Source organism: Aquarana catesbeiana, linkage group LG03 (genome assembly GCF_042186555.1).
Source record: "Aquarana catesbeiana isolate 2022-GZ linkage group LG03, ASM4218655v1, whole genome shotgun sequence".
NCBI classification, from domain to species: domain Eukaryota; kingdom Metazoa; phylum Chordata; class Amphibia; order Anura; family Ranidae; genus Aquarana; species Aquarana catesbeiana.
Genome location: NC_133326.1, coordinates 678,063,997 through 678,081,887, shown reverse-complemented (window position 1 = coordinate 678,081,887; position 17,891 = coordinate 678,063,997). Strand labels below are relative to the sequence as shown.

At 43.5% G+C, this 17,891-nt stretch overlaps 1 protein-coding gene across 3 annotated transcripts in view; it reads right to left on the bottom strand.

The window, feature by feature from the left end:
* GUCY2D (guanylate cyclase 2D, retinal) overlaps window positions 1-14,495 on the bottom strand; it is a 134,693-nt gene extending 120,198 nt beyond the window's left edge. For 2 of the 3 annotated variants that reach the window (XM_073622929.1, XM_073622931.1), the window contains exons 1-2: window positions 13,943-14,495; window positions 12,213-12,927 (exon numbers count right to left, since the gene is read on the bottom strand). In XM_073622929.1, the coding sequence (XP_073479030.1) occupies window positions 12,213-12,873 (661 nt within the window). In that variant the 5' untranslated portion in view covers window positions 12,874-12,927; window positions 13,943-14,495. The remainder of the gene's footprint in view (window positions 1-12,212; window positions 12,928-13,942) is intronic. The other variant, XM_073622930.1, reaches the window with a different exon arrangement.
* Window positions 14,496-17,891: the final 3,396 nt, after the last annotated feature.

Below are 17,891 nucleotides of genomic sequence, written 5' to 3'. Positions count from 1 at the left end.
ACAACTGTATTTTCCTTTTGTCCATCCGATCATCCCCCACAGCTACTACCCTTTGTTCCACTTGACCCTCCCTTCTCGATTGTAAGCTCTAACGAGCAGGGCCCTCTGATCCTTCCTGTATTGAATTGTATTGTAATTGTACTGATGTTGTAAAGCGCTGCGCAAACTGTTGGCGCTATATAAATCCTGTATATTAATAATAGTATTAATAATAATAACATGGGGACAAGGTGCTTTGGGGGGGCTACTCCAAAGCATGCTCCCCATGTTGAGGGCACGTGGCCTGGTATGGTTCAGGAGGGGGGGTGCTCTCTCGCCCCCCTCTTTTCTTGCGGCCTGCCAGGTTGCGTGCTTGGATTAGGGTCCGGTATGGATTCTGGGGTGACCCCTACGCCATTTTTTTTTTCATTTTCGATAGAGTAAGAGGATGATGACCCATGTCAAGTCTGTTTTGACATCTGTATCCCTATGGGGAGATTTCTCTTCACTTCCTATCACATAGCCAAAACAGGAAGTGAAGGGAGATTACTCCAAAGTGAGAGAGTCACCAGAACTAATGTCTCTATTGGAAAATGTCCCCTCTATTCCTGTTATTGCAACAATCCAAAATTTGGGATTTTTGTTCACTTTCACTCAGAACAACACAGAACAAATAGAGAGGTTGGGCAAAGACAGCAATAATAACCTGTTTGGTGTTCCAATCTCATAATACTATATCCACCCCCCCCCCCCCAAAAAAAAAAAATTGACTAGTTATACTTTGAGGTTAGAATTTCAGGGGTTATTTACTGTAATGTGTAAGGGCATGATAAGGGTATGTACAAGGGTCAGCTCATCATTAAATCAACTTTGTATAATATTCTTCCTCCCCCCTTCGTTTGCACAATCATGAATTCCTTAAGGCTGGGTTCAAATTTTTGGCTGAATTCGGACCTGAAATGCACTAGAAGATGCATAGGACCCCTGTGTGATTCGCCCCGCAGCTGTCCCATTAATGGGCTCCATTAAGAGTCGGTCACAGACTCCTGACATGCGAATTGGATGCCGGGAAATCCACATTCAATTCGCAATAGTGTGAACTCAGCCTAAAACATTTCCCCCCAAGTAAATAAATTTTTTATTTTTGCAGTACTCCATTGTCCCTATTCATTAAACCACACCTAGGCATGGATGACATACTGATGGGCAGCCCAAAACCCCTTTGGTTATCCATGTCATTTATGAAGGAGTGATTCAACAGGACATGGCAGCAAGGGAAGAAGCAAAAAGTAAAGCACCTGGCAGAGAGCAGGCAAAGAGGAAGAGGCAGTCAACTTGTGCTGACACAAGATCAAAGATGGCAGCATGGGAGGTGAGCAGCAAGAGGAGGACTTCAGATGGAATGAAGTCAATGCTGAACTCCATAAACTAAAAAGGTCTTTTTTTTTATATCATGCAAGGAAATAATTGGAGTGTTTGATTTTAGTTTGTGTTTAACAGGTGGAAGGTCCTCCAAAACTTTTTTTTTCGGCTTTGGATGGAGTGTAGAAAAGTTAGAACCCCTACTGGGGGCTTATTGCCCCCTCTCTACCTTCTCTACCAGTTCTGGTGACCACTGTCTCGGGATACATAAAATGATGGGAAATACAACTTCTAAAAAGAACAGTGGGAACCTGTTCTGGTGACAAATGTCCAAAAGGGCACTTCCCCTCACTTTTGTAGGTTCTCAATTTTTTCTACTGTGTTTTTTAAGACAGGAAGTGAAGGGAAATATCCCTGATGAGACACAGACAAAAAAAACACGACATTGGTCTTACCCATTCAATACCAAAGCTAAAAAAAATGGCTCTGAATGCACTTTAAGTTATTTGTTAGAAATTACAGCTTAATTTTAGGGGATGAGATGGGTCAGGTAGGGCAAAGGTCAGGTTAGAGGTGGTTTGGAGGTCAGCGGACATGTTGAAATTTGCCACTCAACAATCACATCTATCAGTATTGTGGGGCTAGCGAATGATAAAGTTGCAACAAAATCCCAAGATTTCGAGAATCTGAACTATCAAAAACAACACTAAAGTTTGAAATTGACTTGAGGCTTCCAAATTCACGAAATTCACAGCACAGCAGGAAAGGCCAACTGCAAGACAGACTTAAACACTATACGAAATGTATTATAAATGCAGTCCAAAAGCTGTTGTACATATACAGTATACAAAATGATTTACTGTTTTTAGAGCATTTACTTTTCTTCACTTCATTTTTATAAATTCTTTCTATGAAGTGACCTTTGTTGTCTTCTGTAACACAACACATAGCTTGTGAACATCCTTGCAGTGAAGTCTAGGTGGCTCATGATATCAGCAGCCTTTAGATGTAGGAGTGACTAAGGACGGCCCTCTGTTTAGTAACCCATGGAACCAGTAGCTGCTACCAAGCCATTTCTAGCTGTGCCACACACAGCTGATGGTACTGTAAGCTAAATCATTTGATTTAAAAAATTTGCCATGGAGTTATGATATGTTGCTGGTAATTTTTTTTTGTTCATATATTACAGCTTAATTTTGGTTTAGTGCAAAAAAAATTCAGCACAAAAATAATAGCGGTGTTAGAAAGTATGCTTAGGGATCAATGGTGAAAATTAGGGGTTAGTTGGGAGATAGCAATGGGGTTAGAGTTTTGATTGGGGGTTGGGGGCTGGGTTTGTAACCATTCATATGAGTATGGTTAGAGTTTGGGTTGACAATGGGTTGGGTTTCGTTAATCTTAAGGGTTAGGAATTTGGGGAAAAGTTAATAAGGATTGAGGAAAGGTACTTCCAATTAATAAGGGTTGTGGTTAGGTCAAGGTTTTCGATGGCTTTATAATTAGGTTTAGGGTTAAGAGTTGGGATGAGGGGGTTGTGACGATGATAAAGTGTTTCAGCTCAACTTCACAAGGGTTGGGGTTAGTTTGAGTTTCATTATTAGGTCTAAGGGTAATATAAAATTTGGGTAAGTTATTTTAGGATTTCTAAGTATGGTTATTGCCACTAGGGATGAGCTCAGTGTTCACTGAACACTGGTTGCTCAGACATTCATCTGAACTGCAGAGATTTGGGGCATTCAGTGTAGATGAACTTGACAGCTTCTGGCTATCAATGGTTGCTAAGGAAGCAGCAGGTGCTTGCAAACTCGCTTCCGTGCCAACCACTGATGTCACCCAGCCCATTAACTTATATGGCCACATAAGCAAATGGGTGGGAAATGGGGCATTACATCTTTTCCTAAATATAGCCACATGGCCACATTTGGGCAATGATGCCACCACTATCCCAGCTGTAATTGGTCCTAACGGAGCAGTGGGTGCTTGCAACCATCTTGTCCTTACCAATCACTGATGTCCCCTGGCCCATTCACTTACATTGACAGAAATCCTCAGCCATGTAATCAAATGACCAGGGAATGGAGTATTGCATCATTGCCTAAGTATGGTCACATGGCCATCTTTGGGTAGTGATGTCGCCACTATGACAGCATGGGGATTGTGAAACATTTTTGTTTCTCGATGAAGACTTTTTTCTGTGAATGAGTAGGGGTACACCCTACTCATTCACCTCAGCAGGGGAAGTATTTGGGGCCCCCTTTATTATTAAAGGGGCTTCCAGATTCCAATCAGGCCCCCACCTGCAGACCCCTAAAACCCCTGGTCCAGATGTGTGGGTAAGAGGCCCTTGTCCTCATCAACATGGCACCCCCCCCCATGTTGAGGGCATGTGGCCTGGTATGGTTTGGTTTTCTTAGCCCAGAAAATGGGCATTTTTAATTTGACAGGTTCAGCATCTATTGATTTAAATTGGTTGGGTTTGGCAACCTTCTTTGAAGTTTGCTGAACCCTGCCGAGAACTAAAACCAAGGCAGTTTGACAAATCACTAATACTACACTGCTACACTGCTACACTGATTCACTTAAAGTGGGAGTCCATATAGCAGCAATAGGCCTAAAAGATTTCCTTCCACTTTTATAAGGCACAGAGATATGCTTTACAAATGTGTATTGCACTCTGCTGGCTTCAGAAGTCTGAAGACATTGAAGTGCAATAAAAATGAAAGAGGGAAAGATAGAAAAAGCCAGGAGGAGAGCCTAGTCATGTGATTTGTCAAAATAACTCAACTGGCTCTCTTCTTATCATGGAAATATCTCTGTTGAGTTAAGCATAGAGGTACCACAGGGTCAATGTAACATCCTGAATTTTAAGAATAGCCTACAAAATGCAGGCCACCGTATTATGGCAAAGTATAACAGAGAGTGTATTGCTCCACATGTGTTAATAAATACATAGCTCCCAACTGTCTCTGATTTTGAGGGACTGTCCCTCATTTGGAAAAAAGTATTTTTATGGATAAAAGAATACAAACCTAAAGAGGAACCTCAGTCTCTATATGTTGGCTCCACTCCCACTCACTGGCACTGCCATCCTTGAATATTTGCTGTGTGTGTGTGCATATGTACTGAAGGGCCAGGCAGAGCCCTTCTGCACATTTGCGCATGCACCGACAATCTGAGATCCAGGACCTCCATAACTGTGGTATCTTTGTGCATGTGAATGTGCTGAAGATCTCTGATGGGTCCAGAAAGGCTAGGCGGAGCCCTTTGTCACATCTGTGCATGCATGCAATTAGGGATGAAAGAACAGTTCGGCCCGAGCATAAGTTCGGGCCGAACTTTGGTTTTTCGGATGTTCTGCGAACACCGAACAATATGCAGTGTTCGGGGCAAATTCGAAAGCCGCCAGGACACCGTTAAAATCTATGGGACATTAACATGAAAAATCGAAAGTGTTCATTTTAAAGCAAGGGTCTCAAACTGGTGGCCCTCCAGCTGTTGCGAAACTACAAGTCCCATGAGGCATTGCAAGGCTGACAGTTACAAGCATGACTTCCACAGGCAGAGGCATGATGGGACTTCTAGTTTTGCAACAGCTGGAGGGCTGACCCCTGTTTTAAAGTTTATATGCAAGTTATTATCATAAAAAGTGTTTGGGGGCCCGGGTCCTGCCCCCATTTTTTTAAATGGACGTTTTTTCGGGAGCAGTGAATTTTTTAATGCTTAAAATGAAACAATAAAAATGAAATATTCCTTTAAATATCGTGCCTGGGGGTGTCTATATTATGCCTGTAAAGTGGCGCGTTTTTCCCGTGTTTATAACAGTACCACAGCAAAAGGACATTTATAAAGGAAAAATTGTCATTCAAAACTGATCGCGTAATGAATTGTTGGGTCTCGGCAATATAGATAAAAATTATTGAAAAAAAGAGCATGGGATCCCCCCCAGTCCATTACCAGGCCCTTTGGGTCTGGTATGAATATTAAGGGGAACCCCGAACCCCGAAATCCATACCAGGCCCTTCGGGTCTGGTATTGAAATTAAAGGGAACCATGCGCCAAATTTAAAAAAAATGATGTAGGGGCCCCCCTTTAAAATCCATACCAGACCCTTCAGGTCTGGTATGGATTTTAAGGGGAACCCTGCTCCAATATTTTAAAAAAATGGCGTAGGGGTCCCCCTCAAAATCCATACCAGACCCTTATCTGAGCACGCAACATGGCAGGCCGCAGGAAAAGAGGGGGGATGAGAGAGTGACCCCCCTCCTGAACCGTACCAGGCCACATGCCCTCAAACATGGGGAGGGTGCTTTGGGGTAGCCCCCCAAAGCACCTTGTCCCCACGTTGATGGGGACAAGGGCCTCATCCCCACAACCCTTGCCCGGTGGTTGTGGGGGTATGCGGGTGGGGGGCTTATCGGAATCTGGAACAACAGATTCTTTAACAAGGGGACCCCCAGATCCCGGCCTCCCCCCCATGTGAAATGGTAATGTGGTGCAAATGTACCCCTAGCATTTCACAAAAAAAGTGTCAAAATGGTAAAAAATATGTAAAACGGGTGACCCCATCCCCCTCTGATGCCACGGGAAAGCCATAGGGAAGTTCCCACGCGTCAGAGGGGGCGGGGTCACCGAGTGGCCCCGCCCTCAGTTATATAAGAACTGTCACAAGTAGAGAAGCGTCACACTGCGGGAGCCTCCCATTGACGAAGCGGGGAAGAAGAAGCCGGAGGAAGATGGAGAAGACCAGAGGAAGATGGAGGAAGAAGCGGGGAAGAAGAAGATGGAGGAAGAAGGAGAAGATGGATAAAGAAGCAGCGGAAAGAAGAAGACATTATTAATAAAGGAATTGTCAAAAACTGGCTATTGTCTTTTTTACTATTTTGACACTTTTTTTGTGAAATGGTAGGGGTACATCATACCCCATTACCATTTCACAAAAGGGGGTAGGCCGGGATCTGGAGGTCCCCTTGTTAAAGGGGGATTCCAGATTCTAATAAGCCCCCCGCCCGCATACCCCCACAACCACCGGGCAAGGGTTGTGGGGATGAGGCCCTTGTCCCCATCAACATGGGGACAAGGTGCTTTGGGGGGACTACCCCAAAGCACCCTCCCCATGTTGAGGGCATGTGGCCTGGTACGGTTCAGGAGGGGGGGCGCTCTCTCGTCCCCCCCTTCTTTTCCTGCAGCCTGGCAGGTTGCGTGCTCAGATAAGGGTCTGGTATGGATTTTGAGGGAGACCCCTACGCCATTTTTTTTACATTTGGGCGCAGGGTTCCCCTTAAGATCCATACCAGCAGAGGACCTCAAGGCAGCGGTGAGTGCCATCTTCCAGGTGATACTAAATTCCCCCAGCTGACAGGGTCCACAGAGCCCTAGGCCCCAGATCAAATGACCCAGAGAGACCCCAGGATGTAGTATGCTGCCTCCACCGCTATCCATTGAAAGAGCAGATACTTAGAGCGGCCTGGGAAGCGGGCGAGACAGACTTTGATGGTGCCCCTATCAAGATCCTGCCAGATCTGTCCCAGGGAACGCTCCGGCGCAGGGCCCGCCTGTGCCCAGTCTTGCATCTAGCTAGAGAACAGGACTGCACATACAGGTGGGGATACCCACTTGCGGTGACATTTCGGAGGACTTCATCTTCATTCACCCTCCGCACCCCCGCTGACCTCCCGGGACTGTTTGCTTTCCTGGATGTGGAACCCATCCAAATACCAAACTGGCTCATGATCATTCCACGCACGGGAGGACGCCTTGGCCCTCCGGGCCCCCGGAATCGCTCGCAGGCATGTCAACAGAGGCCCGGCACAATTCCCAGGCCCCCCCGTGAACCGGAATCAGGAGTCATAATTGATTAATACCCGCACCTGCCCACCATGAAACTTTGTGATAACGGGCTTCATGGCGAACGTTCATAATAGTCTCCGCCATCCTCAGATGACTAGGGGGAGAACCACCTCTTGCTAACATTTTACACAGAGAAGGATCACCTGCCCATCTTAAGTGCCCATCTTAAGTTTGCAGGATCATACCTTTATACCCGGCCTCTGGGTGAGACACTTTCACAGAGCTAAAGGCGGGGCCTGGGAACCATGTTTTTTGTCTTTTTTCTTTTTTACAAATACAATACCTCAGTTTCTATTGTTTTGGCCTTTGCCCTCTGTTTCCTGGCTCAGTTTAAAGCATGACAGCACTTGTCACCCCCCTCCACTAATGAATTCGCAAAGTCACGAGCCTTGTTATGCTGTTATATGGTGTTAAATGGAATCTGCTTAAGATGAACGCCAGATTATGGCATCTCTGATGAAACACCTAATTGTGCAAGTCATCTGTTCGGGAATATTCCCCCGCCAACCCTCACCTCATTATACTCCTGCAGCACAGCTGTCGGAGATTAAGGAGAAACCCAGAGGTGCAGCAGTAACTTTTCTGATGACTGACCATGAGATCTATCGGGGGGAGGAGGGACTGGTGCCTGTGTCTGTAACTATATGGAGAGATGTTTAGCAATGCCTATTTCTTATTATCCGGATTTAAGTTTTACTTTAATTATATGTATTGCCCGGTTGTGATTGCCATGTTTGCTTGCAGCCGCAGTTAACATACTCCCAGAAGACTGGGGAAGCGGGTGACCAAATTGTGACCCCCCTGCTCCCTTGGGGGTGGGGGAGCTCCCCGGTCTGCGAGTGGTGGTCCACAATCTGCTGCTCATGTTGGATTGGCGGAGGTGTCGATGCCAGAGCAGGTGGGCTGGAATATTTTGCAAATCACACTGCATGAAGATAGGCCAAAATTGGTCGGTAGTCAGTCTTACTGTGCCTTCTCCTACCACAAGAATGTTATGTTGTAGTTTCATAGATTTATTTATATGTTTCAGAGTTTCGGCTCAACTGTTTACATTACTTTATAGGGTCGGGGAGGGCGGAGACACCCGGAGCTCCACCTCCGGCTGTATTCGTCCACACTCCCACATAGATCTACGCTTGGATACCAGTTTGGAATTGTAGAGCGTTTTAGCAAAAATTTGCTTCTTCATTCTTAGTAGATAACTGCCCACTCTCTCTATTTTTCCTCCTATAACTATCCTCTACTGTTAGCTCTCTCTAACATCTATTGTCGCTCTCATCCTCTCACACACTTTTCCCCTTCCTTCCTATAACCCCCCTTCCCCTCAAAATCCCTCCCCACCCCAACCATTACCTATGGAGGTTCTAAATGTGATCTCGCTTAACGCGAAGGGCCTTAACATGCCTGAGAAGAGACGGATACTCCTACAAAACTTGTCTCATCTTAAATCGGATGTGGCCTTAATACAGGAGACACATTTCAGGGATGATAATTTACCCATTCTTAGGAATCATTCATTCCCGACGGTGCTTCACTCCACCAACCAGTCGACTAAGTCAAGGGGGGTCTCCATTATTCTTTCAGGCAGAGTACCATGGTCCCATACCACCCCACCAGATAGGGGCTTTAACAACTATAAAGCATCCATGAGCCTCACCTCACCACCCCCGCTGTTAGAGGGTTTACACGAGGTACACCTCCGCATTCCCCTCCCCCCCCCCCTTTTTTTTTTTCCTTTATCCCTCCAACGTCTCCCCCCACTCCTTACCAACACCTCTCGCCCATCCTTTCACCTTCTTTTGATCTCTTTTTCTATTCTTTTTCTTGGTCATATGGACCCGGGCTTCCGGGCTCCAAGACACTTCTCTAATATATAAAATTATAAAATTGATTAGAACTGGTCCAGGATCCTATTAGGGGCAGCATAACTGGAACACCAGTTTTACCACCTTGAATGCACTCAATACCAGGGCACTGCCCTAAACATCCTTATTACGAGAGTCACACCGGATAGTGGACTGTCAGGATACCCTTTATATGTAGCAATGTGATCTCGCCTGCAGAGCGTGTTTGCAAGGCTTTGTTTTGCAAATTACTGTATGTGTACAGATGTTTAACCTTGACCATGTTCTTTGACTAAATAAAATATTTGAAAAAAAAAATCCATACCAGACCTGAAGGGGATTTTGAGGGGGACCCCTATGCCATTTTTTTTTTAAATTTGGCGCAGGGTTCCCCTTAATTTCCATATCAGACCCGAAGGGCCTAGTATGGATTTTAGGGGGACCCCCACGCAATTTTTTTTTACATTTTGGTTTGGGGTTCCCCTTAATATTCATACCAGACCCAAAGGGGGGGTCCCATGCTCTTTTTTTTCAATGATTTTTATCTATATTGCAATTCATTACAACAGCGATCAGTTTTAAATGACATTTTTTCCTTTAGAAATGTCATTTTGCTGTGGTACTGTTCTAAACACGGGAAAAATGTGCCACTTTACAGGCATACTATAGACACCCCCCAGGCACGATATTTAAAGGAATATTTCATTTTTATTGTTTCACTTTAAGCATTAAAAAAATCACCGCTCCCGAAAAAAAAATAATGCATTTTTTTTGCATTGATACATGTCCCCTGGGGCAGGACCCGGATCCCCAAACACTTTTTAACAATTCCCCAAACACTTTTTATGACAATAACTTGCATATAAGCCTTTAAAATAAGCACTTTTGATTATTCATCTGTCCCATAGACTTTAACGGTGTTCGTGTGTTCTGCCGAATTTTTTGCCTGTTCAGTATGTTCTGGTGCGAACCGATCCGGGGGGTGTTCGGCCCATCCCTACATGCAATCTGGTGGCGCACATCCTCTGTGAGGCACCAGGAGCACAATGTCAATCTTGCCTTGCAAAAAAAAAGTCAGAAACACTTTAAAAATATCTAAATGCGGAAGAGGCAGGAAACTGGAGCCAGGCACAAATACAGTAACTTGTTTTTGGGGTACAGTTCTGTTTTAAGATCAATTATGGAGTTAGGTTCATAGTTAAGTTGAGGGAGGGGGGTGATTTTGTTAAACAGAACCTCTCTTTTTTGCCTATTCAGGGCAAAACATCAAGTTCTATAAATGATCACTCTATTTATCTGTGTGAGCCCTTTGAAAGACCCAACTTCCATGTATTGAGGAGCATGTGACTTCTCCCCCTTTCACCAAGGATACAGTGCTTGGGTCTGAGTAGCAAGGCCCATCCACTGTCTGAGTAGGGTAGACAGGCCTGAATGCTGTGGGGGAGGGGAGAAGGTCAGTAAGCTTGTGTAAGCCCCATCACAGAGCTTAGTCAAGGAATAAGCGGAGCTCTTCCGCACAGGCACTGGGCGTTAGGGGGGCACAGGGAAGGTATTACTGCGTAGGTGGGGGAAGGATGGTTTGATCAAGAGAACCTGTCACTTAGCTTTCTTTCTCAAAGTCAAGTTAGGTTTTATGGATTATGGTTTTATTAAGGGTTAGGTTAAAGTGTATGTCAAGCCAAAACTTGCTTCTTTGTTTTGGATAGGAATTTAACCCCTGTCAGGTTTTTATTGTTGTTTGTGTCCCTGCTAGTGATATTGACCCTCACTATTGACTCTGGTGCGCTGTGGCTCTGGTAATGAAGGTGATGGCAAATCCAAAATTTTGAGTTGTCGCAGGAACTAGGATTGAGGAGAAATGCTCCAGGTTTTGGCCAACCACTCTAGTGACAACTGTCTAAAAAGGGATACCCTTTCACTTTGGAGAGATCTCTTCTTACTTCCTGCTGTGTGATGGGAAATCTCCCCAACAGGACACAGACAGCATAAAAATAATCTGACAGGTTGCTATACCCTTCCATATAGAAAATGAAAAGCTTGGTTTCAATACACCTTAAAGCCTGTGTTTAATCTCAATTTAGTTTTTCCTTCCCTCCCTTCCTTTTCCTTTTTCCTTCCCTTTTTGCTTTCCCTTCCCTTTCTGTTTTCTTTACATGAAAACCTTGTTTTAAACACAGTTATGTCATCGCTGGATCTCTGCACTTCTCTATGCAATGCAGTCATTTGATGGCTGGTGGGAGGGGCCAGCAGACTGCCGTAGGTAAAGCACACATGTGATGCTGGGCCTCTAAGATTGAAAGAACTTAAATCTAATGAATAAAATGGGCTACCACATGATAGTCAAGCTAGGGAGGAAAAAGCTAGAGGATGCAGAATGTCTTCCAGTCAGAAGGGATCTACCTGACTTGCTGCTGCTTCTAAAGCACTTTGTGAGAAGCGTAAAGTGTGCAGTGAAGTCAGAGTAAGCTAATGTGCTACAGGAGAAGAGCTTGTGCAACTGTGCAAAACTGAAGGGAAGGCTGTCAAGTAGGTTTAGTGTTAATTTTATAGGAGAAGGTTAAGGGTTTGCTCTCTGTGCTGGGGGAAGGTTAAATTCTCTGGGTTTTAGGGGGTAGGTTACATGTACCACATGTCAAAATGATTAAAAGATCTACAGATAAAGGCAATTAAATTAGAGGTAAATCCTGAATTTTCCTGCAACAGCCCAACCCATTTCCACATCCCAAGCGTTCCTGTTGGTCAGTTAGGCCTCCAATCACAGATACAGGCCAAGTTATAGAAAAAGTCAAGATCTGCATATAACTTTAGATGCCTTTATGTGTCACTGGATGAGACCTTCATTGGGTCAAGGCTGAAGGGCAGTTTCTTTGGCAGAGGGTAAAAAAAATGGAGGTGAACACCATATAATGCTTGCTTTCACAAGATTACTTAAGTAATTCCGCTTTAGTACTAATCTGCCCATGTAGGGTAGAGCAATGGGTTTGCTATAACGCCCCCTTCCCCAGCAGTGCAAATCCCCAGTACTTCCAGGTATGGAAGAGCTTGTGACTCACTCCTCTTATGACAGGCCTGGTGATTGACCAGCTCTTGGGTTTTTTCTTTTGCCTTCAAGGAGCTAAACTAAAAGGGGTAAAGCATGGGCAAAGCATAGGATCATTTTAAACATTAACAAATGCCTACCTCTCACTCTTCGTTTTCTTTTTATTCTCTTCAGGGCATCTCTTGCCCCTTTTTCCCCTTCCTCCAAGGTGACTACTGGTCCTATAGGCAGGCCCCAGTTACGGAGAGCGTCTGCTAGCTCCATGCCAGCTCCAACCCAATATTCCTGTGGCCCCATTACTATAGCCACTCCCGCCCACTGGAAAAAGCTTAATACAGAATACAGAATGTGAGCTGGATGTGGAATCGGGCTAAGCGCTCCAAGACAAGACCACGAAACCATTGGCTTATTCCATCCTTTTGTAAGAAGGTTTGCAGCAGAGCAATATGAAGGGTTGGCAGGTCCAACAAAAGCAGCCACTGAATGCTCCATGAGTGTGAAGGCCGCAAATGCACGTGGTGCTGAACATCCTTGAGGCAACAGCACATGCTCAAACCAGATTCCAGAGGCAAGGGTGTGATCAGAGTTTAGGTCAGAAATTGCTAGCCGAGCTGCAATATTGGGCAGTGCTTTGGCAATTAGTGGGTCACATGTCCATGGCCCTACTAAGCCAATTCGAAAGGTGGTTGTCCGGATAGTGCTTGGTAATAGAATTATTATGAAGAAAAACAAGACTGAAGATATTGGCAACTTCCATCGAGGATGGTTCGAAAGAAAAATTAAGGAGTTTGGACGAGGCATGGTGACCTTGGACAAGTTTTAGAGATGGATAGACATCATCGTTCAGGTTTCAAGCTAGTGAAGAAGGATTTTGAAAACGAGAAATAAAGAACAAAAGTGGACAAATTAAAAAAAAGGCAAATGAATACATATTTAAACCATTAAACAAGAATCTTAGAATTATAGTAGTCATTGTCCATCTGGACCTCTTGATCTAATCTAGCAACCATTTCTCTTTGCCTTGCTCAAGGGATTTTCCAGTCAGGCTACAAGGAGGTCAAGGAGGTCAAGTAGGATTTGGACTATAATGTGCACAGCTGTGAATATGGGTACATTTAGTCTACTATAAAAGCATAAAAATTATTAACGTTTAGATCAAACACAAACAAAATAATCCACCAACAAACAGAAAATAATGGAAGAGAGAGGTAACATATGAGATATGAGAAAAGTTATTTAAAAATACTTGAATATCCGAAATGCCTCATATATTAACAAACCACAGGACCGTTTTAAGTATTTTGCTCAACCCACTGCCTTCTGTTGCCTTTCAGTCTTAAAGGGTAACATGCGCTTTCAATTAAAACTGATATGATAAGATTTGTCTATTAAATAAAATGTTCAACTCGTCACCTACCTTGTTTACAGATTTTCATTTATCCATTGTGTTCAACAAGAAACAAATTACATTTGGCAGGCTGTCATGAGGTTGATGTACAGGTATTTGTAAATTATGCAAGACCATCATTGCGTCTATATGACCTTTTTGGTTCTGTAAGTCTTTACTAATGAGCGGGATTTTTCAGGAGCTTATACGATTATAATTGGAGAAAAATATATATGTACAAATACTTTATTTACTATGAAAAAGTTTTTCAAATGTAAAATATTTGATCATGTTTTTATATTACTGTAACCTTATAGGAATAATAAAATAAAAGGCAGTCCTATTGTTAAGAAAAATAAAATGATTTCCTCTCCTGCTTCAGCCCTACCGCTTACAAAATGAACATTGGTACAGTTCAGTTATTTTATTGCAGATCATTATAGCTTATTTTTTTCTACAAGAAGTCATGAATGAATCTCTCACCTGAACATCTTTTATTCACCAAACGTTAATGTGGTTGGACTTTCTCTGAACTTTCTTTGGGAAGATGAAGATTCTTCGAGATATTTCAATGGAGCGTGTGTGTGTGCAATAGAAAAGATGGACATAGCCGGTCACCTAATCCTGATCTTTAATCTGCTTTTTTTCCCTTGCTTACCTTCTTCTTTGACTTAGGACTGTTCTGTCTGTTCTCTCTCCTTCTAATCCCCAACTTCTCACAACCAGCACATTCTCCACTCTTTCAAGCCCATTGATGAAATTCATGAAAGTCTTGCAATGGTTCACCTTCTTCCTCCTTTATGGTCCTCAACCAGACAGGTCTGGACTTTTTTCATGTGGTCATCTTTGGTTAACGTTCCACCAGTTCAGAAGGAGATTGCTCCACTGGGCCTCACCTACGGAATGGTTTTCTTGCTTTCTTTTAAACAATCACGACTTTTCTAAGTCCAAATGCATATCTTTAAACAGATTTCCATTCCTTTTCTTCTCTCCGTTAGTATCTTGATGCTCCTCTCCACCTGTCACACTCCCCCCCCACCACCAACCATTCTCTACTAACTCATTAAGCTGATTAGCCAAGCTAGTCATCAAGGGGGGTAAAGATTAGGTCACCTCTTGCTGTGTAACATTATAGAGTCAGCACTGAGAGTTGTGCAGCGTTCAAAAGGAATGAAAGAGCAAATAATAGCCAAGTGTTGGACAGTGGGAGAAGCAGACCCGTGGTCATAAAAATTGTTAAAGTTTAACGTGTATGTAAACCATAACAATGAACTTCTGTTATTTGCTTCCTTTTTGTCTTCTAAAAATACCTTTAAAAGTGTTCTATTATATTTGTTTATTAAAAGGGTTAGTTCACCTTTTCAGAAAAAATTAAAAAGGTGAACTAACACCTTACCCCCTTCTTTCCCGATCTCCATTATACTTACCTTTGTGGGCGATGAGTTTGTCAGTACCCTACTCATGCAGCCAGGACAGATCAGTTCTGGTTGCATGGGTAGGGTACTTACAATTCATCACCCACAGAGGTAAGTACAGTGGGAATCAGGGGGGGGAAGTGTAAGGTGTTTAGTTGGTCATGTGATGGCGCTGACAAATCATAATTGCTCTGCTCTGTCCCGGAAGCCCTACAGAAAAAAAGAGGAAGAAGAGCAGCCATTTCAAGTTCCTGGACAGCTCCAACGGCTACAGCGCATCACCCATGGAGGTAAGTACAGCAGGAACAAGGGGGTGGGGTCAGTGTTAGTTTACCTTTTCATTTTTTATGAAAAGTTAAACTTTCACTTTAAGTGCAAAAATTATATGTTGATCCTACCAGAAAACTAGTGAGCTGATAACTTCCTGTGCTTGCACTCCTACAAATTACATTGTTCCCTGTTTAGCATTGTGGACTACCGAACAGCTCTCTATATGTTATGGAGAAGAGGAAAGGGAAGGTGTTCTGTAGTCTCAAGCCCACAGCGGTTGTATTGCTTGTTGCCTGTTGCGTGAAGCTTGGAAAAGTACATTTGTTTTTTTTTGGCCAGAATTGCACGTTTTTGGCCCCATAAACTTATGAATGAGAAGGCCTGAAAAATGTGCATAAAACTAAGGTGATAACGCTGTATCCTCATAATATATCCACATGCACAACCAGCGCAAAAATACAAATATGTGCCACAAATACATACAGTGTTGCAAAGTTTACAATATTTCTTTGTAACAGCTTAATTCACCACACAAAGAATGTCCTTGCAAAGGTGGCGTCTACCACCTTTAGGCCATGTTCACACTGCTGCAATACGATTTTGATCTGACTATCAGTGAGAATATGTACTGCAACTTGGTTGCAACTTTGATAAGGTCTGTATATTCTGAGGCCAAAATCACACTGGAATTTGTTGTGGAAATTTTATGAAAATGTATTTCACTATGCATTGTCATAAGTGTCTCCCAGTGTTAGTGCTCCCGCAGCCCGCTCTAAAGAGCTGACTGGGGCAGACTGACGCTGGTTGAGATCCGTTTGGTAGTGAAAAGCTCCTTGGGGATGGAGAGAAGTGTTTGCAGAGTGGGGGTATGTCCGCCAGCAAAAGGGCCCCTGTGCATTGCACAGATGATTGTCTGAGGGGATATGTTCGCTCTGCAAGGACATTATCGGTTATAGGTGGATGTACGCTCTTGTCTCTGCTGTGTCTGATCAGCACATGTCGGGATTCGTAGCGTACACCTGCAGATAGCCTCCCATCCACAAGGAATGATAGTATAATCCGGTATGCGTTGTTCTCTGGAACGAAGCAGAATAAGGATTCCTATCAGCGGAAATACGGGAGTCTTTTGGGTTGTTATGGTCAGAGACGGAGTCCATGTTTGAAAGCCATGCAGCTTCTCTCGTTTAGCTTCCAGGTACAGGGGACAGGAAAAACATGCATGCACCCTATCTCTGCTCAGACACGCCCATAAGACTCCTGTAGTCATCGTTCATTGGTTATTGTAAAAATTCATTTATCCTGTGCTACATCCTTATTTGGTCATTTCCTGTGTCGACATTCACATCCTGTGTTACATCCTTATTTGGTAATTTCCTGTGAGGTCACAAACTGTGTAGGAGGCGATTGGCTGTTGGAGGCAAACCCTCCAGTTTGGGACTTCCTGTTTGTGTGTAAATAAAAGCAAGTGCACGGCTCGGAAAGCGAGTCATGCTGATGGAGCTGAGAACGTAAGCTATGGTCATGTCTGTTTACTTAAGCTATGGTCATGTCTGGGATATACGGGAAATGGAATGATAGGTAAGGTACATGATATCATTAGACGGAATGTGTGCTTATTAGCACAGGAGATATGGTGTGCGCATAGCGTACAGCCAAATTTCCCGGACAAATTGCACCAAAGTAGTACAGAAACCACTTCCAAAATCGCTCCATGCTGAGTCACATTGATGTGAATAGGCACCATTGAAAACAATGTGATTTCCATTGTCATGTGATTATGTGCAACTTAAGTTGCATCTGAAATTACACTAGTGTGAACTAGGCCTTAACCAGGTAAAATATTCACAACACAACAAGTGTTCTGGACTCCACATGTTCATATGTCCTCCAACTGTGTTATCCATCACCAAGGCTCACTCCCCAGATGGAATAGACCTCAAATTATAAAAGTCAGATAAGCATCATCTCCGGATATCTTATAGGTAGAAAACAATTAGATTAGGTAATCCTATATTTTATTATAGATCTCTTTTCCATCATTCCAACTCGGTGAATTCTCTCTCACTTGAGAAACTTAGCATTAATAAATCACCGGGACCAGATGGCTTGCATCCGAGGGTACTTAGGGAACTCAGTCAAGTGATTGCCAGACCGTTGTTCTTAATTTTTACAGACAGTCTACTGACTGGAATGGTACCAGCTGATTGGAGAAAAGCCAATGTAGCACCAATATTTAAAAAGGGCCCAAAATACATCCCTGGGAATTACAGACCAGTTAGCCTAACATCAATAGTATGTAAACTCTTGGATGATAAGGGACTATATACAAGATTTTAGTAATGAGAATGGTATCATTAGCAGTAATCAGCATGGATTTATGAAGAATTGTTCTTGCCAAACCAATCTACTAACCTTCTATGAGGAGGGGAGTTGCCATCTAGATAAAGGAAGGCCCGTAGACGTGGTGTATCTGGATTTTGCAAAAGCCTTTGACACAGTTCCCCATAAACGTTTACTGTGTCTCTACTAACTTTGCACATCTAGCCTTTGCAATATTGCCCACTTTTCTTTGCAGAACTGTTCAAGTTCAGGTAAATTTGATGGTGACCGTTTGTGGACTGAAGTCATTCCACAGATTTTTAAATGGGGTTTAAGTCTGCAAGGACATTCACCTTTTTCTCCTCCGCCTTTTTTGTTGCATGCTTTGGGTCATCGCCATGTTGGAAGGTAAACCTTCTTCCCATTGA